General features: G+C 36.3%; 1 protein-coding gene across 1 annotated transcript in view; it reads left to right on the top strand.

Moving 5' to 3' along the window:
- Positions 1 to 465: 465 nt before the first annotated feature.
- CAND1 (cullin associated and neddylation dissociated 1) overlaps positions 466 to 19,691 on the top strand; it is a 32,719-nt gene continuing 13,493 nt past the window's right edge. The window contains exons 1-9 of the mRNA XM_039342694.1: positions 466 to 889; positions 6,951 to 7,094; positions 9,858 to 10,012; positions 11,645 to 11,768; positions 11,910 to 12,166; positions 12,258 to 12,363; positions 16,301 to 16,446; positions 18,396 to 18,688; positions 19,131 to 19,272. Coding sequence (XP_039198628.1) covers positions 822 to 889; positions 6,951 to 7,094; positions 9,858 to 10,012; positions 11,645 to 11,768; positions 11,910 to 12,166; positions 12,258 to 12,363; positions 16,301 to 16,446; positions 18,396 to 18,688; positions 19,131 to 19,272 — 1,435 coding nt within the window. The 5' untranslated portion in view covers positions 466 to 821. The remainder of the gene's footprint in view (positions 890 to 6,950; positions 7,095 to 9,857; positions 10,013 to 11,644; positions 11,769 to 11,909; positions 12,167 to 12,257; positions 12,364 to 16,300; positions 16,447 to 18,395; positions 18,689 to 19,130; positions 19,273 to 19,691) is intronic.

The raw sequence follows: 19,691 nt of genomic DNA, 5'->3' as shown, positions 1-19,691 counted from the left end.
ATGGCTGGATGACCTTGGGCCAGTCACTCTCTCAGCCCAGTTCACCTACCAGGGTTATTGTTGAGGAAAATAAGAAGCGGGTGTGTTGGATATGTTTGCCGCCTTCAGTTGTAATAATAATAAAGGTGAGATAAAAATATAATAAAGTGCCTCTGTTCAAATACAATTATAAAAGTACTATGCACTGTATCTATCCGTATCTAAAATATAACAATTTAAATCGTATTGCCTTATTTTCATGACACAAAAACGCTGCCCCCCAAAAACGTTTTCAGTATATAAATTCCAGTTCCCCCAAAGACATCAAAAGCCTAGCACTGAATACGCTTCCACCCCTCTTGCTTTCTAACCAACCCGCTCGCGCACTCTCTGCGTCGCAAACGTCATGCGAAACAGGCCACCTACGCTATCACGGGAAGCCAATGAGAGGCTCGGAAGAGCAACGTTAGCGAGGCCCTCTTTGAACCCTGACCTTAGGTCCTCGCGCGAGGCAACAGACGGTGGGACTATACGTCCGCCTCCATTCGCCTGAGCGAGATCGTTCGCGATCGTCCTTTGCCTCTTCCCGCGCGAGTACCAGCCGCTGGCGATGATACTGATCTCCCCAAAGCGCGCGCGCTAAACCCCCGACATCACGTCCCACCCCCGCCTCGGGGAAAGCCTCGGGGGAAGCACGGCTCGTCGCCGTCAAGCAAGCGCCGCCAGTCTCTCTTGCCAGACAGAGCCCTCGCTCCCCCCCCCCCCGATTCACCTTCTCTTCCCTCCGCATACAGCACTAGGCGACGTGGAGCCGGTCAAACGCTTCCCTCACCAGGACCGTCATGGCGAGCGCCTCATACCACATCTCCAACCTGCTGGAGAAAATGACATCGAGTGACAAGGACTTCAGGTAAGAGGCCGAGTAGGTAGCTTTCCTCCTGCTTAGACTGAAGGTCTCTCCCCAGGTCCGCCCTGGGATGCTTTATAGCGGGCAGGCCCGAGCTGCTTCCTGGGAGGTGGTGCCCCACCCAACCTGTCTTTTGCCTGATTTGAGGCCCGTCAAGCAGGAGAACTTGAGTCCCTGATCCTGGCCTTGTTATGTCTTGCTTGGAGTCCGCGTGGCTGCAGTTTGGAGCCCGGCCTTGAGGCGGCCCTTTTCCCCTAGAAGTTGTCTGGAAGTTTGTTAACCCCATTCCCTCTTTTTGCTACGCTCTCTATTACTCTTGTACTCCGTAATTTGTCATAGAAGCCGGTTCTCTGCAGGCAGGAGTTTTACTTGTGCTTTGATTTTAACGTTTCTATTTTTAGGTTTTTGCAATCCTTGTTAAAATATCTTTTTAAACCAAATGTTTTAATTTGTGTATGTAGAGTGGAGAAACCGTTGTTATTAATATAGCATCTCTGAAATTTTCTTCTCTTTGAAATTTATTTCTAAGGTATAAATATAATTTTCCTTGAATTCACAAAAGAAGTATGTATTTTAAAATATTATAGTAATAATACTGAATTTTAGTTTAGAAATATTAAAATATTGGGTTAGACACATATATTGCTGGTGTTGAATATTACAGCATATCACTCCTTTTTCTTTTGATATAAAAGGCAAAGTGATTTAAGTGTATAACCTGTCCACGTCTGCTGCAATAACAGATTGTACATTAATATTTCTAATACTGCAGTAAAATGGAAAATGTTTTGCAAACTGCTGAAAATCTTGCTGTTACAAAATTAAATTAATTGAAACACTTTCTCTGAATAAAGGTCAGAGGTTTGACTGGTGTATCTGATGCATAATTTAAAGCAAGCTCATTTTTCCTGTTCTCATACATTTTAATATTATTCTTCAGAACATATTCTCAGTTTTTATTATAGAAGACTGCTGTACCTGTAAATCCTCTTTTGCATGTTTGCTGAGCGAAATAAATGATTCTCTTAGCTTAGCATCAACATTTAAGTCAGTAAGGACATAGAAAATTATAACTGTGTGAAGGACCTTAAATTCATCAATATGTCACAATATAGCAGCATAGACAGACATTGATTGACCATTTGTTAGTCTGTTGTTAAGCATATAAAATAAAAGGTTTTATTTATTGGTATTTTTATTGGTATTTTCTTAAGTTTGCTATTGGCAGATTAATTCCATTAAATTATAAAATACCTGTAGTCCTTGACTTACAGCCACAACTGAACTCAAAATTTCTTGTGTTAAGTGAGACAATTGTTAAGTGAATTTTGCCTCATTTTACAACCTCCCTTGCCACAATTGTTAAGTGAATCACTGTAGTTGTTAAGGAAGTACAGGGTTTTAAGTGAATTTGGCTTCCCCATTGACTTTCCTTATCAGAAGGTTGCAAAAGGTGATCACAAGACCCCAGAACACTGTAACCATCATAAATATGAGTCAATTGTCAAGTGTCTCAATTCTGATCACATGACCACGGGGATACTACAATGGTTGTAAGTGTGAAAAATGGTCATAAGTCACTTTTTCCAGTGTAGTAACTTTGAGTAATCACTAAATGAACTGTTGTAAGTCAAGGACTACCTGATCCCCCCCCCCAATATTTTAAGTTTATACATGCTGTTATATACAACTTGTGTGTGTACCCTCTCCCCCCATGTAAAGTAATTTCTTTTCTGAAGTTTGTTATGGAATTAAATACTTCCTAACCGTGCATGAACTCTCATTTTTTATTTCACTTTAACTATAGTGTAGCTCTACTGCATCAGCTTTAGTACTAATCATGCTGTGGTTGTGTTATCACCAGTGTCAATAACAAAGTTAAACTAGTCAGATTTATAGTTTTTAATGAAACAATCTAGTGTAGGTCCTAATATCAGTAAATTTAAAACACAGTTATACAAAGTGATGCCATTTTGTGATTAATTAAAAGAAAGTTGGATATTTGTAAAAGAAGCATGGCAATATTAATTTAATACTTACAAGTTCTTTCCACTCATGCAATGCTCAATACAGATAATAGAAATACACATAAAATATTACACTGAAACAGTAAATACAAAATTAAATAATGCATGAATGGGGCACGTTTCTCACATATGCAGCAGACTTTTCCAAGCCATTTCAGTGCTCTCTTTTTTCAAATGCACTATACTTCTGTATGTTGTGCATATGAGAAAATGCCATTAAAACCCCAGTGTATCATTTTCATTGTTGAATGAGGCAAACATTTAATGCAGGGGTATCAAACTGCTGGCCCAAAGGCCGGATGCGTCACGAGGAAACCGCGCCCACCTCATTGCCGGCAGTAGGGAAAAAGTTTTGATATGTTGTACGATGTCACGTGACGTCGCATGTTTGACATGTCTGATTTAAGGTCATGACTGGCATTTTTTCAAATATTACTACATATTCATGGTCAGAAGACACGGGCTCTTTAAACCTTTGGTTTTTCTATATGATTCACATTTTCCTCATTCTGGCTTTCTAATAGTGGAGAAGATGTTTATCTTAAAAAAATACTTCAAAGACATCCCAATTTCATTTTTTAATAGAACATTGGACATCCTTCTGCAGTGTGATGACTGCCACTGCCATGTATGCCCTTACATTCCTTCTGTTGTAATTTCAGTACATATGGATAACATCAAATTCGAAAAAGCTGTCCTAAATATTTCCTTGAAATATGTGTATAATGTGACTTACTTTAAGCTTTTATTCAACAAAATAGGTTTTTATAATAGTTGCAAGTCACACAGGGAAAAAAACATTTAATAACTTTTAATTGCATTTAGGTTTAATGTAAGAGTAGTAAAATTATTTTAATGATAATAGTAGAGGTAGTATTTAATATCTTACCAGTAATTTAAGAAGATGTTAGGATTAAATATGAAATGGAATCCACACACAAGCACATTCCTTTATATTTTAAAGAAATATAAAATGGTGTGTAATCATGTGGCCAGATTCTTTACTATTACTCCAATAATATAGGATATAAGAGTATTAGAATTATTTTGTCGTATATTTCTAGGGATGTTGCATTCTTATAACCTTCTATTGTTAATAAATTTTACTCTGAGTGTTCATAGGAATATTCATCTTTGGAGTGGGCTGGACTTCATTAATTTCTTCTAAAATTTAAGTTCACATAGAGTACATAGTTTGCCATATGACTAGATCAGTGGTGGTGAACCTATGGCACGCGTGCCAGAGGCGGCACTCAGCCCTCTCTGTGGACACGCATGCCATGTCCTAGAGATGGCAACTGTCCCTCTTTAATCAGCCGCCTGCTAACTCGCTGAGGTCCCACATGGCCGGATGCATCCCGGCACGGCTGGTTCCCCCCCCCCCGTCCCATCCCTCCTGGCCTTGCATGCTCTCCTTTTCCCGGGCATGACCCACTGCATCACCTCCTCAGCTGTTGGCCGGCCATTCAGCTCAGAGGTGGCTTCTTTGAACTGCTGGTGGCGGACTGTGAAGCCCCAGAGTGCGCTGGTTGAGGGCCAGCAGGCTGTGGCTGCTGACGGACATCGTCGGCCCTGATGCGCTCACTGGCCTCTGTATGCGGGGACCGATGGTGTCAGGCAGCTGCCACCCCGGTCCTTGCCTTGCCCCATGGCAATGGTACCCCCACTCTGCCTCACCTCACCCCGTAGGACGAGCCTCCTACCTACCGCCCCACCTGCCAGACACCCCCTGGATCTCCCCCAAACCCTGCCCACCCCCCCAGGCGTCCCTCCCCACGAGCAACATTGACGTGACCACGCCCACCTTGGCCACATCCACCCAATCTACCATGACCACCATAGCCACGCCCACCCAGTGGGCCACACCCACCTGGCACCCAGAGATAAATAAGTGGGGTTTAGGTTGCAGTTTGGGCACTCAGTCTCTAAAAGGTTCGCCATCACTAGACTAGATCATCTTTCAGTTAGACAAAAAGTCTGAAACAATTCCACTTTCCCACTTAGACTTTTATAAAAGAGTCATGCAAAGAGGTAAGAAATGTCACCTATTAAAATTTTATTTTTTGAAGATACTTTATTAATTCAGCTTATGTGAGGTATCTCATATAAGCAGTTCTATTTTTTGATTTTGTTTAATATTAATTTTTATATAATTCCCATATTTTTAGTTAATTATAGATGGAACATACAACTTAATATTTAATTTACAAATTGTATGTGATTTTATATTGCATGGGTGTGTATATTTACATTTATGTTCTCAAATTTATTTAATCTATTTTAAATTTTAAAATGTTATGGTTCTTCTTTACCTATAATTAGTTATTTCAGGCTGAAATTAATTTGTTGATTGAAATGAGGATTTAGAGAAACTTGACTAAGTCCAGTGAAGACAGTTTGAGAAGATAGATATGTTTAGCTTAAAAAAAAATAGACTAAGAATGTGATAGCTAGCTTCAAGTATCTAGGCAAATGCCATATAGAAAAAGGCTATTGTTTTCTATCGAAATAAATTCTGTCATCTCAGTATACAAGACATGGAATATTGGTTAAATGATAGAAATTTAATTACATCAAATTTCAGTTGAATTTTAGGGGGAAAAAGAGCTTTCTAATGGTAACCGTAATTTTCGGACCAACTTCTCCAAACAGAATTCAGCCCAATTGGCGACATTACAGAGTCCTTCCTTCAGAAGTCAGGATTGAAAGGCTGAATTCCAATCTTTTTAATGGCAGCTTCATTGTTCTGAATCAAGCTTCTCCTGAAATCTGGGTGACATCATACATTATGACATAAGGGCATTTCTAAAAAGTTTTTTGAACAGTGTGTACATTTATGAGCTCAGTGTTGTTTTCATTTAATTTACAACTGTGAACATTGTGTTTAATTTGGTATTACTTATTTTAGTGACTATTTTATATGGTTTAATACATTGGTATTTCTATGAATTATCTAAAATTTAGTGTGTAATATATAAGGATGGTGAAATAAATAGAATATGTATAGCAGTGGTTCTCAACCTTTTTAATGCCGCGACCCCCAACCAGTCGTAAGTTGAGGACTGCTCAACTGGTTGTAAGTCGAGGACTACTCAACTGGTGCAGCACCGTTTGCAGAATGGGACTTTTGGCGGGCTCAGCAGGGCAGAGATAGCCTGGACAATTCCTATTGGCTTTTGAAAGCCAATAGAATTAGACTCTATTCAAGAGAGTCTATTCTATTGGCTTTCAAAAGCCAATAGAATAAAAGGGAGTAGCACAGCTAAGGAAAAGGGGAAAAAAAATGGTGGACTGCGTTGTTTGGCGACCCCCGTGAAAAGGTCGTTCGACCCCAAATAGGGTCCCGACCCACAGATTGAGAACCACTGATGTATAGAAATATAAGACTAGATTAATGAAGGAAGTGATAGACTTCTTTTAAAATAGCTTGATGTGCTTTAGTTTAGACTAGTGTTTTTCAAATGTGACAATTTTAAGATATTTGGATTTCAGCTCCCAGAATTACCTAGGCAGCATCTTAAAGTTGCCTAGTTTGAAAAACACTGATTTAAACTGATGCATCAAAAAAAGACATGGATTCTGATCTATTACAATTCTCTGATTTTGTGAGGTTTTTTGTCTGCTAGTAACATGATGAACGATATTTCAGACATAATCAGTCTTTCAGTTTACTATTTACCTGAATTGCTAAATAGCTAATGTCATTTTTTCCCTTTCCTTACTTAAATATTTACTTAATGGCGTTATGCTGAAAGCTAATGGAAAAGGTAAACAAGAATAGATATTTGATATTATCTTTGCCTTTCTTTTCTCTCCATTTTTTATGATAATTGGTGATCTTGTGCAGATAAGAGAAGATAGTTTGATCTAACATGCTTTTTTTCCATTTCTTTCACTCTATTATGAAGTCTTTTTTCCAGATTTGAAGTATGTTACTTTACTTCACATGAAGTCTAACATATTTGAAGTTATTGAGATTATTAATTATTAGATTGGTATAAAACTGACAGCTAACTGAAATGACTTTTTTTTAAAAGATTTATGGCAACAAATGACTTGATGACTGAACTACAAAAAGATTCTATCAAGTTAGATGATGATAGTGAGAGGAAGGTTGTGAAAATGATTTTGAAGTTGCTGGAAGATAAAAATGGTGAAGTGCAAAATTTAGCAGTCAAATGGTATGTATTTTCTGATCAGGCATTTTATTTTATACCAATTGTCTTGATTTGTACTGAGAAAATAAGAATTGGTTTGTCTGTTCTATCAGCATTCTGTAAGCAAGTCAGGAAACCTCAGTGATCTTACAGTCTCCAACATATGGTAAGAGATAACAAGATATTCTTGTTTTTCTCTGTGAATCAGTTTTGATATAATATGTATGAATCCATGTTGATTATTTTGAACCTTCTTTTGAATCCAATTTCATTGTATGATCCTTAGAGAAAATGTATGTATATAAATATGTCCGCATTCTGTCCTTCATAGTTATAGTTATAGCATCAGTTATATCTTACATTATGCATACTACAAAGGGAAACAAAGGTGTTTGTTTCATTCATTCTCATCTCTTTGAAGGCCAACAGTGGTCCTTACATCTGATCATAGTTGTTACTAATGGAGAATCAAACATAATTCCTTTTAATGTATTTATATAGAATCAAACAATACTTGCATATGCTCATTCCACACAAAGACATACAATTCTATTTGTTGTCATGAGAAGATGCAGTCATTTTGAAATTAGCTAACAGAGTGTATAGTAATTGACTATTGCTTAAAAGAAAACTAATGTTAATTATTTTATTATTTGAATCCCGAAGTTGTGATATTATGAAACCAAGTACAATAATTTTTATAGCAAAAATTCCCATTGGCTTTTCACAACCGTGGATTGGCCTGTGTATTTTAAGAACAGATATATCACCTATAAATCAGAGGTCTACATATTTTTACATGATGGTATTTTGCCATTGGTAAACACAGAATTTTAAAAAGTTTAACTTCTGTAGAAATATTCAAGCCTTATATTTATTTATACTGAAGAAAATGCAGATATCTTCCTTATTCTAAGAATTATAATTAGTTAGTCAGAAGTAATGATAGTAACTAGAAGTTTTTAAGAAGAAACTGGACAGCCATTTGTCCGAAATGGTATAGGGTTTCCTGCCTGAGCAGGGGGTTGGACTAGATCAGTGGTTCTCAACCTGTGGGTTGGGACCCCATTTGGGGTCGAACGACCATTTCACGGGGGTCGCCAAACAAGGCTGTCTGCCATTTTTCCCCCTGTTCTTTGGCCACGCCCCTGGCACCCGGTGATGTATAAGTGGTTGGGGGTCACCACAACATGGGGAACTGTATTATGGGGTCACAGCATTAGAAAGGTTGAGAACCACTGGACTAGATGACCTCCAAGGTCCCTTCCAACTTTATCATTATTATTATTATTGATTATATATACATAAAAATGGGAACAAAGCTTATCTTTGACTCAGAATGGTTTTATTAAATAAACATTCAAATTGAATTAATCATTAATCATGAATTATGTGTATGGCTGTACTTGAATTAATCATACACATAAACTTTCATTGACTGATGTTACTATAAATTCATTGTTAAATAATTTTAATATTTTCCAAGGTAATCAATTTACTATAGTTCCATTTTTTTCCATTATTGTATTTATACTTGAAATATGATGAGAAGTATTCATGGAACAGCCTGTTTCTTCAGTGGTCTATATATTGTAGAAATTGACAGCTGTTAATGTGGTCATTTGAAAATAGCAAAATGAATGGCTTTGATCATTTATCTTTTCTGATTTATTTTTTTGTTAGATTTTATTTTAAAATATAATTTAATTGCTTGCCTGTATTGGTTAATATCAGTTTCTTGGCTTCATTCAAAATCCTTGGCAAAGTTTCTAAAATAAGTATTTCTTTCAGCCAATAATGATACATTTCTTAGATGCATTCAAAACATTGTGAATGATTGTTTGCTTGATTTATGTTACTTAGCATGAAAAAATACATGCATGTTCGATTTTAAAAGCTATTAGAGAATGCTATTCTTCAGATTTGAGATTTAAAAAATGGTTTCTTTTAACATGATGGAGATTGACAATTGCATTCAGGAAGTGACTGTAGGATGTGCCTTCTTAACTCAAACAAGTGACTTAAGACCAGGCAACTATGAACTGACCCTAAAAAAAATGCCAGGAGGTACGGTGTTTGTGCCTATGTACCTGCCAAAGCACCTTTTCTACTTTAGATTTGAGTAACTACACATAGTTACTTGATTTGTTTATCTGTCTCACAGATACACAGTCTACAGCCCCCAAATATTTGATATAAAAGTTGCCAGTATATTGTAATTCTAAAGTAGAGTGAACTCCTTCAAGTCACATTCAGTTATTGGTAATATCATATACATTTCCATGTTTTTTTTTGTGTGGGTCCCCCCCCCCCCAAAAAAATATGGAACTGGTATGGCATTGCTTTCTTCAGCATATTTTAGGACCATATTACTTAGCGATGAGGTTTCCGGTCCAAATACCATAATTAACCCACAACTACTTGTACTATTTTCTTAATAAAGCTTATTTTGTGAAACCCATAAAAATTACATAATTTATAATTTGGCATTAACTAAAGAAATTTAACAAATATATATTTGACAATACTCCCTTTTTTCTTGAAATGATTACCTTTGACCAATCAATAACTAAATAATAACTTTAATATCTATGTACAATAGAAGCAAATGGAAATATGCAAATAGAAGCAAATCCAATACATTCTTTGATTTGAAACTGGTTGATTTAAATGAATGGAAACACAAATTTTGTGTTGATGTGTATCACAAATTTTATTTATAAATATCTATGAATAAATATTTCAACATTTTTAATTACAATTTAAATTGCCTTGGTTTCATTGCAGTCTTGGACCCCTGGTGAGTAAAGTGAAAGAATACCAAGTAGAGACAATTGTTGATACCCTCTGTACTAACATGCTTTCTGACAAAGAGCAGCTACGTGATATTTCAAGCATTGGCCTAAAAACAGTTATTGGAGAACTTCCTCCTGCATCTAGCGGTAAATCTTTCTTATTTCCTTCTCTGTATCATTTATTATTATCTAGCTTGATATTTTAGTCAATCAATCTGAATACAAATGAAGTTCTAGCAAATAATTATTTTATTTTAAATTTTTGATTTGATACTGGGGAAATTGGTTCTCTTTGCTTTTTAAGTATCTTTATTCTACTGTTTTAATTTCCAGCTTGGATTTTATGTGTTTCAAGAGAGGAAACAGGAAGAATTAGAAATAAAATAAAGCCAATGGACATTTTGGTCCTTGATTAATATTATCTGTATGGTATTGTGTGACATGATTGTGTTATGCACTATTGCCCAGGATTTATGCTGCAAATTCTATTATAAATCAGCTCATTTTTAACAACAAGCTCTGCCTGAACTGTGTGACATAATTGTGAGTTGTACGATGTGACATAAAATTTCACACAGACAGCAGTCTATAGTAGTAGTATATTGAAATTGCCTTTACCAGAAACTTTTTATTTATCCCAGTATGAGCCGTTATGAGATAGATACTTTATAATTAAAGGTTTTGTAATCTTCATCTGCTCTTACTCTCTTGCTTACTTAGTCTGATTATCCTAGCTATCAAGCTGACCAATAATTACAACATTTTTTTATCAATGAGTTAAATCACACTAATTTTCATCCAGATTTTGGATGTGATACTATACTATCACATGGTAAATGGTAAAATTACTAATTTGAATGGATCTGCTTTGCACTATATAATTGCTAAGTGAATTATTTCTCTTATGGATTTTTTTTTCTTGTTGTATTATTCATCTAAATAAAAAACTTTCAAAGGAGTAAATTATCCTCTTTTTGTTCTAGTTTCAGTCTGTTTGTGATAATACTTTTAGAAAAAATGAAATTAATAGAAATGGGCAAATTAACATATTGATCTCAAGTCGAAAGTATTCATAATTCATAGTAACTAATCTAATTTTATTTAACAATTTACCACTTGGGATCCTGAAAATACCTGACAATTAATAATGAATATTAAATATTGCAAAAGTATCGCTGCTTCTATGCCATTACTCTTCAAATGGAATAACAAACCCCAGTCAGAATAACATGGCTCACTTATGTAGTTCCATATATTTGCAATTTATAATTGATTTATAAAATTTAATTTGTATGATGTCATATTTTTCTTACTTTTGACATTGGATATAGTGCTATTTTTTATGTAGTCAAAAGGACAAATAATCTGGTGGGGGGGGGAAACAGGAGGGAAGAAAAATCTGTTAGAGTATTCAGATATACTGCAACATTTTTTGTCTAGTCCAGCTTGTAAAATAATTTGTACATGGTGTTGATCCATGGTGCAACTTAGTTTTACCAGCATGGTGTTCTAATAGTCTTTTCCTAAATAGTTTTCAAAAAGTTCTGAGTTATAACTGGAAGAAGTTGTGTATAGATTCTGGTCTCTTTTGCGTGTGGTTTGTTGTTTTGCGTGCTATGCACTTATGCTTATACCATTCTAGGAAATAAAAATAGATTTGCTATATAATTTATTCAATTACATGTATTTACAAAATGAGTAGCATTTTATTTTGGAAATATTATAGATCTTTACCAATAATTACTACTTTAATATTGATGACATTGCATTTATTTTCAGGCTCTGCATTAGCAGCTAACGTTTGTAAAAAAATTACTGGGCGACTTACTAGTGCTATTGCAAAACAAGAGGATGTATCTGTTCAGTTGGAGGCTTTGGACATCATGGCTGACATGTTGAGCAGGTGAACATATACATTAAAGATGCTCTTAGGCAGTATTTCTGCAAACTGCCCTGTTCATGTTTGCCTACTTGAAAAATGCCTTGACAATATAATTTGTTATATTGGCTTTTCCCCCTCATTTTGTTTTTTTAATGTTTTAAGACAAGGAGGACTGCTTGTGAACTTCCATCCTTCTATTCTGACGTGTCTGCTTCCTCAGCTAACTAGTCCAAGGCTTGCTGTGAGAAAAAGAACCATCATTGCTCTTGGTCATCTTGTTATGAGTTGTGGTAACATAGTGTTTGTGGACCTCATTGAACATCTCTTGACTGAGCTATCAAAAAATGATTCCATGTCAACAACAAGAACCTATATACAATGTATTGCTGCCATCAGTAGACAAGCAGGTCATAGGATAGGTAAATAAATTTATACATTATTGAAGTATTTCTCATTTTCATGTGAAGTATTAAACATTTCATGATTATATTTTTATTTTTCTGCCATCAGGTGAATATCTTGAGAAAATTATCCCTTTAGTAGTAAAATTTTGTAACATAGATGATGATGAACTTCGAGAATATTGCATTCAAGCATTTGAATCTTTTGTTAGGAGGTAAGGTATTCATTGTTTCATTTGGTTTTTCCTAGCTACCTTTATAGTATAAAAAGAATTGAAGCTAATTGTAGAATCACAGAAAAAAAATAGTTATTTTCTTGTGAAAGCATAAAGTTCTTCCAGTGTTTGTCTTTGAATTAAATTTTATTCCTTGTTCTTTTACTAATTCTGAATTATTTTTATGAGATAAATAATATAACTATTTCAAAGTACTGTCTTCTTAATATGCCCATGCAAAAGAGATTAATAGGTTATGCTTATCTGGTGCTTGAGATGTGCCGTGACTTGAAATTAACACTGCTCAAGAGTACCAATTGGAAAATCTGACATAAAACATTTATATTATATATTAAGCATGTCATCTGACATATATTTAGAATACTGTAAAATATTCAACTTATCAAGCACAATTGACCCCAAAATTTATATTGCTAAGTGAGACAGTTGTTAAGTGAGTTTTGCCCCATTTTACAATTTTTCTTGCATGGTTATTAAGTGAATTATTGCAGTTAAATTAGTAACACAGTTGTTAAATGAATTTGGCTTCTCCATTGACTTTGCTTGTCAAAAGGTCACAAAAAGTGATTACATAACCCCAGGACACTACAGTTGTCATAAATATGAGCCAGTTGCCAAGCATCCAGATTTTGATCACGTGACCATCTACAACAGCCATAAGTATGAAAAATAGTCATAAGTACCTTTTTTAAATTCTGTTTTAACTTCAAACGGTCACTAAATAAATTGTTGTAAGTTGAAGATTACCTGTATAGAATATATGCAATAGAATACCGTATAGAATATATAGAATACTAGATTATTTTATATTAGATTTTCCAATTGATTCTTTTGAGAAGTGTTAATCAAATCTGAGAAAGTTTTCTACTATTTATATTATCTATAAAAGGAGTGAGCATTTTTGTTGCTTTGGTCTTACGAAGTGGGCAGAAGTCTTGTAAATAACAGCTGAAAAATTCGTCTTCATCTACAGTCAGGTGTTTGATTCTTTGGAGGCACTGTAGTGGGAAGTTGATGGAGTATTTACTTCTCTCTGTGAGTTGTCCGAGCTTTTTTTGTCAGTTGTTTAACAATATTTTAAGTTGGGGTCCCTAATAACAATACAATTGAATGGAGAGATATGTCTGGCTTGTATGTTTTGGAGTGTTCATAGAGCATGGGAGGACAAATCTGCTTTTCGTCTGCCACTGTTCTTTAGTGTTTTGACCTTTCTTGGTAAGGTCATTGAGAGTTCTGTTGATTTGGTTGTCTAGTTTGATCCAGTTGTCTAGAACAGTGGTTCTCAACCTTTTTAATGCCGTGACCCCCAACCGGTCGTAAGTCGAGGACTACTCAACCGGTCGTAAGTCGAGGACTACTCAACTGGTGCAGCACCGTTTGCAGAATGGGACTTTTGGAGGGCTTAGCAGGGCAGAGACAGCCTGGACAATTCCTATTGGCTTTTGAAAGCCAATAGAATTAGACTCTATTCAAGAGAGTCTATTGGCTTTCAAAAGCCAATAGAATAAAAGGGAGTAGCACAGCTAAGGAAAAGGGGGAAAAAAATGGCAGACTGCGTTGTTTGGCGACCCCCGTGAAATGGTCGTTGGACCCCAAATGGGGTCCCAACCCACAGGTTGAGAACCACTGGTCTAGAAGGTGAAATCATGGTTTCATTTGATGTCACACACACTACATATCCATAGACCCAGAACTAGAAAAGGAATCCATGACAGCACTACTACACAGCATATCAGACTTAACCAAATATACCTGATTTGAAATACAGAGAATCATAGATGTTATAATCTTTGCCTGACCACATAATTCCAGTTTAACAAATATATCAATACTCAGAGGATCACTGGTTTCAGGACTCATAGCAGGCACTGTAATGCTAATAACCTAAAGTATGGATCCAGTACATAGATGACACTTTTATCATAATAAAAAGGACCAACTAGAGAAAACACATGAAACTATCAACAACATCTTCAAAGGAATAAAATTCAAAAGGGAAGAACAAAACAACAACATGCTACCTTTCCTGAATACCTCATCAATAAGGGCAGTGATGTCAAATTAGAAACACAAATTAGAAACACAACTACCCATACCAACCAAACGCTCCACTACCAAAGTAACAACCTAACCTCCCATAAGAGAAACGGTGTAAGAACACTATTTTGATGAGCACAAACACACTACAGCAGACATGTCAAACTCGCGCCGTCATGTGACGTCGCACAACATATAGGGACAGTTTTGGCATTGCCGGCAATGGGGTGGGCGCGGCTTCTGCATGATGTGTCCGGCCCGTGGGCCGGCAGTTTGACACCCCTACGTTACAACAACCCTGAACATTGGAAAAAAGAAATATCTTCCAATAAAATGAATACCCATGCAACTTAACAAAGATTGCCTGACCATTCAGTCTACTATAGTACAACCAACACAAGCTGTTAAAAGGATAATGCTGCTATACATCAAAAACATCTCAGAAACCACTAACTGACTATTACAACCATATGGCATCACTGTAGCACACAAACCAACTAAAACCCACCAAAGCATCCTAAGTAAACCAAAAGACCCAGCTGCTGCCCCCCCCCCCAAAACAGGAGTCATCTGCAATATACACTATAAGGACTGTAGCAGCCACTATGTAGGACAAACAGGAAGAAGACTAGCAGAGCACATCCATGAATACCAAGTAGCAGTCAGGAGATATGATGAAAACTCCTTAATTTCACAACATGTGGACAGACTGAGGAAACTGTGACCCTCCTAAACAAAGCCAAATCCAAAAACACTATAAGATTCCTGCACTCGGACAAATCAGCCATTAGAAGGCACATAGAAATAAACAATTTCTACATGCTGCTCAAATAGACAATCAAAAAACCAAAAAGGAAACAAAAAGACCAGCAATCAATACCCCCTGGTGAGCAGAGATTAACACCTAGATTAACACTAGATCAACAGTCAAGAAATAAACAATACAATCAAGGAATTACCAATGCAGACAAACAAGCTAACAGTAAACAATAGCCAATCAAGGAATCACCAAGATCACCCCACCAACACTGACAGGGCAAGCCACTTGTATATAAAAATAAGAGAAACCCCGCTCCCTTGTAGCATTGATGATGTTACCTAGTTTGGCAATGAAATTCATGCAAGAAGAGCACCAAGGACCTCACCTGACCCCACCAAGAACCTGAGCTACAAATATTCTCTTGCATTGGAGTCTCTGATTCGAATCCAGAAAGCTCTTACAGTTTTGTAAGAGCTAGGTGTCATATGGATTAGTTTGATACTTTTTCACTTTCTGTTACAGAGAGGGTTTTTTCCTCTCTTTGGTCTATACCAAGCTTAGCTAAAGCTGCTTCTTCAGAAGAGGGAGGGAGAGAGGTTCTTATATAAGTATACATTTCACACTTATAATAAATCAAATGAGAAACTGTGCAAATTATTTGGATGGGGACAGATAAACGATTTTTTTTGCTTACTAATTAACTAATAGAGAGTTGACATCATCAGGTCAGCACATTGCCATATTAAACCAGTAGTTTTGCTTGAGATTTTGATCAGCCATCCAGAAATGTGCTGTATAATATGGTATTTTGCGCAAATATTTTAAATAAACACACTTCTCTAGAAACGTATGCCCTCTCAGTTCATCCTAGATGTTAGGCATATACTTTTAGCAGAAAGAACTGTGCCATTCCAACAGTTTGACCTGGGAATTTCAGCTTCTCAAGGAGAATAAAAGGAGCAGATTTACAGATAATGTTAAAATGGGAAAGCCATATATAAATGCTTCAGGTCATAAGCATAACAGGCCATAAGTATTTACATTTTCTTTGTACGACTCTGAGTAATGAAATAATACTTAATTATTAATAGTCATCTGATTATTACTTTTATTACATAGATGCCCTAAAGAAGTTTATCCTCATGTAACTACCATTATAAACATTTGTCTTAAGTACCTTACCTATGATCCCAATTACAATTATGATGATGAAGATGAAGATGAGAATGCTATGGATGCTGATGGTGGAGATGATGATGACCAAGGTAGTTTGTGTTAGAAATATACATATAGTGTGTGTGTGTGTTTATGTGTGTGTATGTGTGCGTGTATATATATAGTATAATTCTTATGGAAGTAAATTATAAATTATACTGTCTGAAACAAATTTTGTAAAAGCAAATTAGTATTACTGTCTGTTTTACAACCTTTGGATTCATTGGAGGTCTCCTTTGTATGAGAAAGTGCTCATTGGTTTATATATTGGTTTATACATTTGCAACAGGATTGCATTGTTTTATCATTCATTATCTATATTAATTATTTAATTGACATACAGTGAGGGAAAAAGTATTTAATGCCCTGCCAATTTTGTACATTTGCCTATTGACAAAGACATGATCAGTCTATAATTTTAATGATAGGTGTATGTTAACAGTGAGAGACAGAATAAAAAAAAAATCCAGAAAAATGCATTTAAAAAAAAGTTATAAATTGATCTGCATTTTAATGTGAAATAAGTATTTGATTCCCTATCAGCAGGTTCTGGCTCCCAGGTGTCTTTTATACAGGTAACAAGCTGACATTAGGAGCACTCTCTTAAACGGAGTGCTTCTAATCTCAGCTTGTTACCTGTATAAAAGACACTTGTCCACAGAAGCAATCAATCAGATTCCAAACTCTCCACCATGGCTAAGACCAAAGAGTTGTCCAAGGATGTCAGGGACAAGATTGTAGACCTATACAAGGCTGAAATGGGCTAGAAGACTATCGCCAAGCAGCTTGGTGAGAAGGTGACAACAGTTGGTATGATTATTTGCAGATGGGAGAAACACAAAATAACTGTCAATCTCCCTCGGTCTGGGATTCCATGCAAGATCTCACTTCGTGGAGTTTCAATGATCATGAGAATGGTGAGGAATCAGCCCAGAACTACATGGAAGGATCTTGTCAATGATCTCAAGGCAGCTGGGACCATAGTCACCAAGAAAACAATTGGTAACACAGTGTGCCGTGAAGGACTGAAATCCTGCAGCACCCGCAAGGTCCCCCTGCTCAAGAAAGCATGTGTACAGGCTTGTCTGAAGTTTGCCACTGAACATCTGAATGATTCAGAGAAGAACTGGGTGAAAATGTTGTGGTCAGCTGAGACCAAAATCGAGCTCTTTGGCATCAACTTAACTTGCCGTGATTGGAGGAGGAGGAATGCTGCCTATGACCCAAGAACACCATTTCCACCATCAAACATGGAGGTGCAAACATTATGCTTTGGGGGTGTTTTTCTGCTAAGGGGACACGACAACGTCACCACATCAAAGGGACAATGGACCGGGCCATGTACTGTCATATCTTGGTTGAGAACCTCCTTCCCTCAGCCAGGGCATTGAAAATGGGTCATGAATGGGTATTCCAGTATGGCAGTGACCCAAAACACATGGCCAAGGCAACAAAGGAGTTGCTCAAGAAGAAGCACATTAAGGTCCTGGAGTGGCCTAGCCAATCTCCAGACCTTAATCCCATAGAAAATCTGTGGAGGGAGCTGAAGGTTCGAGCTGCGACAAATAAGCCTCGAAACCTTAATGACTTGGGGAGGATCTGCAAAGAGGAGTGGGACAAAATCCTTCCTGAGATCTATACAAACCTGGTGGCCAACTACAAGAAACGTCTGACCTCTGTGATTGCCAACAAGAGTTTTGCCACCAAGCACTAAGTCATGTTTTGCGAAGGGGTCAAATACTTATTTCACTCATTAAAATGCAAATCAATTTATAATTTTTTTGAAATGTGTTTTTCTGCATTTTCTGTTGTTATTCTGTCTCTCACTGTTAAACCTATCATTAAAATTATAGACTGATCATTTTTTTTGTCAGTGGGCAAACGTACAAAATCAGCAAGGGATCAAATAATTTTTTCCCTCGCTGTAAGGTAGTTTAGTGTTATCTCTGATTTTTAATCATGACTATATATAACCTGGTATCCTTTTATTGTTTTCAAGGAAGTGATGATGAATATAGTGATGATGATGACATGAGTTGGAAGGTTAGACGTGCAGCTGCAAAATGCTTGGATGCTGTAGTCAGTACAAGGCATGAAATGCTACCAGAGTTCTATAAGACAGTATCCCCTGCTTTAATTGCAAGATTCAAAGAGCGGGAGGAGAATGTAAAAGCAGATGTTTTCCATGCATACCTCTCTCTTCTAAAACAAACTCGACCTATACAGAGTTGGCTCTGTGATCCTGATGCAATGGAGCAAGGAGAAACACCTTTAACAATGCTTCAGAGTCAGGTTAGTAAATAAAAGCATCCATAACACCAACATTTGATTATGCAAAGTGGTGTGTGTTTGCCTGCCTCCCCCCCCCCATGTGTGTGTGTGTGTGTATTCAAAGCAGCGTACAATGATATTAACTGTAATGAACTGTCTAGATCGAATACAAATATTTTCTGATACAGAAGCGTGAATCATGCTGTCCAGCTTTTAGACAGTACTTTTGATTTGTGGAGGTTAACAACTGCTGCATCATAATACAGCAAAGTACAAAGTTATTTAGTATTTGAATGTGGAAATATTCTGAGAACAGACTGCTAGTCCAGGTGAGCACTTGGCTTAATTCAGCAGGGCTCATCTTGTATTCTTATATCTATCATTATATTAAGAGCCATTCGTAATTTGCATATTTGTATAGGGAGAGAAATGGTTGGATTATCTTACACACATATAATTACAGGTTCCCAATATTGTTAAAGCTTTGCACAAACAGATGAAGGAAAAAAGTGTGAAGACTCGTCAGTGCTGTTTTAATATGCTAACTGAATTGGTCAATGTATTGCCTGGTGCTCTAACACAACACATTCCTGTACTTGTTCCAGGTATGATTTTGTGGATTTTGCTTTAAAACTATTGTGAACTTTAATATATTTTTAAGCACTGCTTACTTTTGAGTCAATACTATGTCTTCTTCAGCCATTATACAACCATGCTGTAGAATTTTGTGAGAATTCAGTTCAGATATGCTATTTGGTGATTGAGTCTCAAATAGTATCATCCAAATATCCAAATTGAATCATATGCTTGGATTTTCTTGGATGATTGACTTGACCCCTGCATTTTAGAATACAAAGCATATAGCCAAGATAAATAATAGTCAAATATTTATAAATTGGAGCAGGGAAGCAATAATGTTTTCTCCAAATGTAAGATTTTATTTTAATGCTAAAGGTTTTGATGTATTTTTATATTATTCTGATGTGTTGAAACAGGAAAGAAGTAATGGAAGTAAATATTTATG

The sequence above is a fragment of the Crotalus tigris genome, unplaced genomic scaffold, assembly GCF_016545835.1.
Source record: "Crotalus tigris isolate CLP2741 ecotype Arizona unplaced genomic scaffold, ASM1654583v1 scf7180000017801.1383879, whole genome shotgun sequence".
NCBI classification, from domain to species: Eukaryota; Metazoa; Chordata; class Lepidosauria; order Squamata; family Viperidae; genus Crotalus; species Crotalus tigris.
The sequence above is the reverse complement of the archived record's forward strand: the minus strand, read 5'-3'. Positions and strand labels throughout refer to the sequence as shown.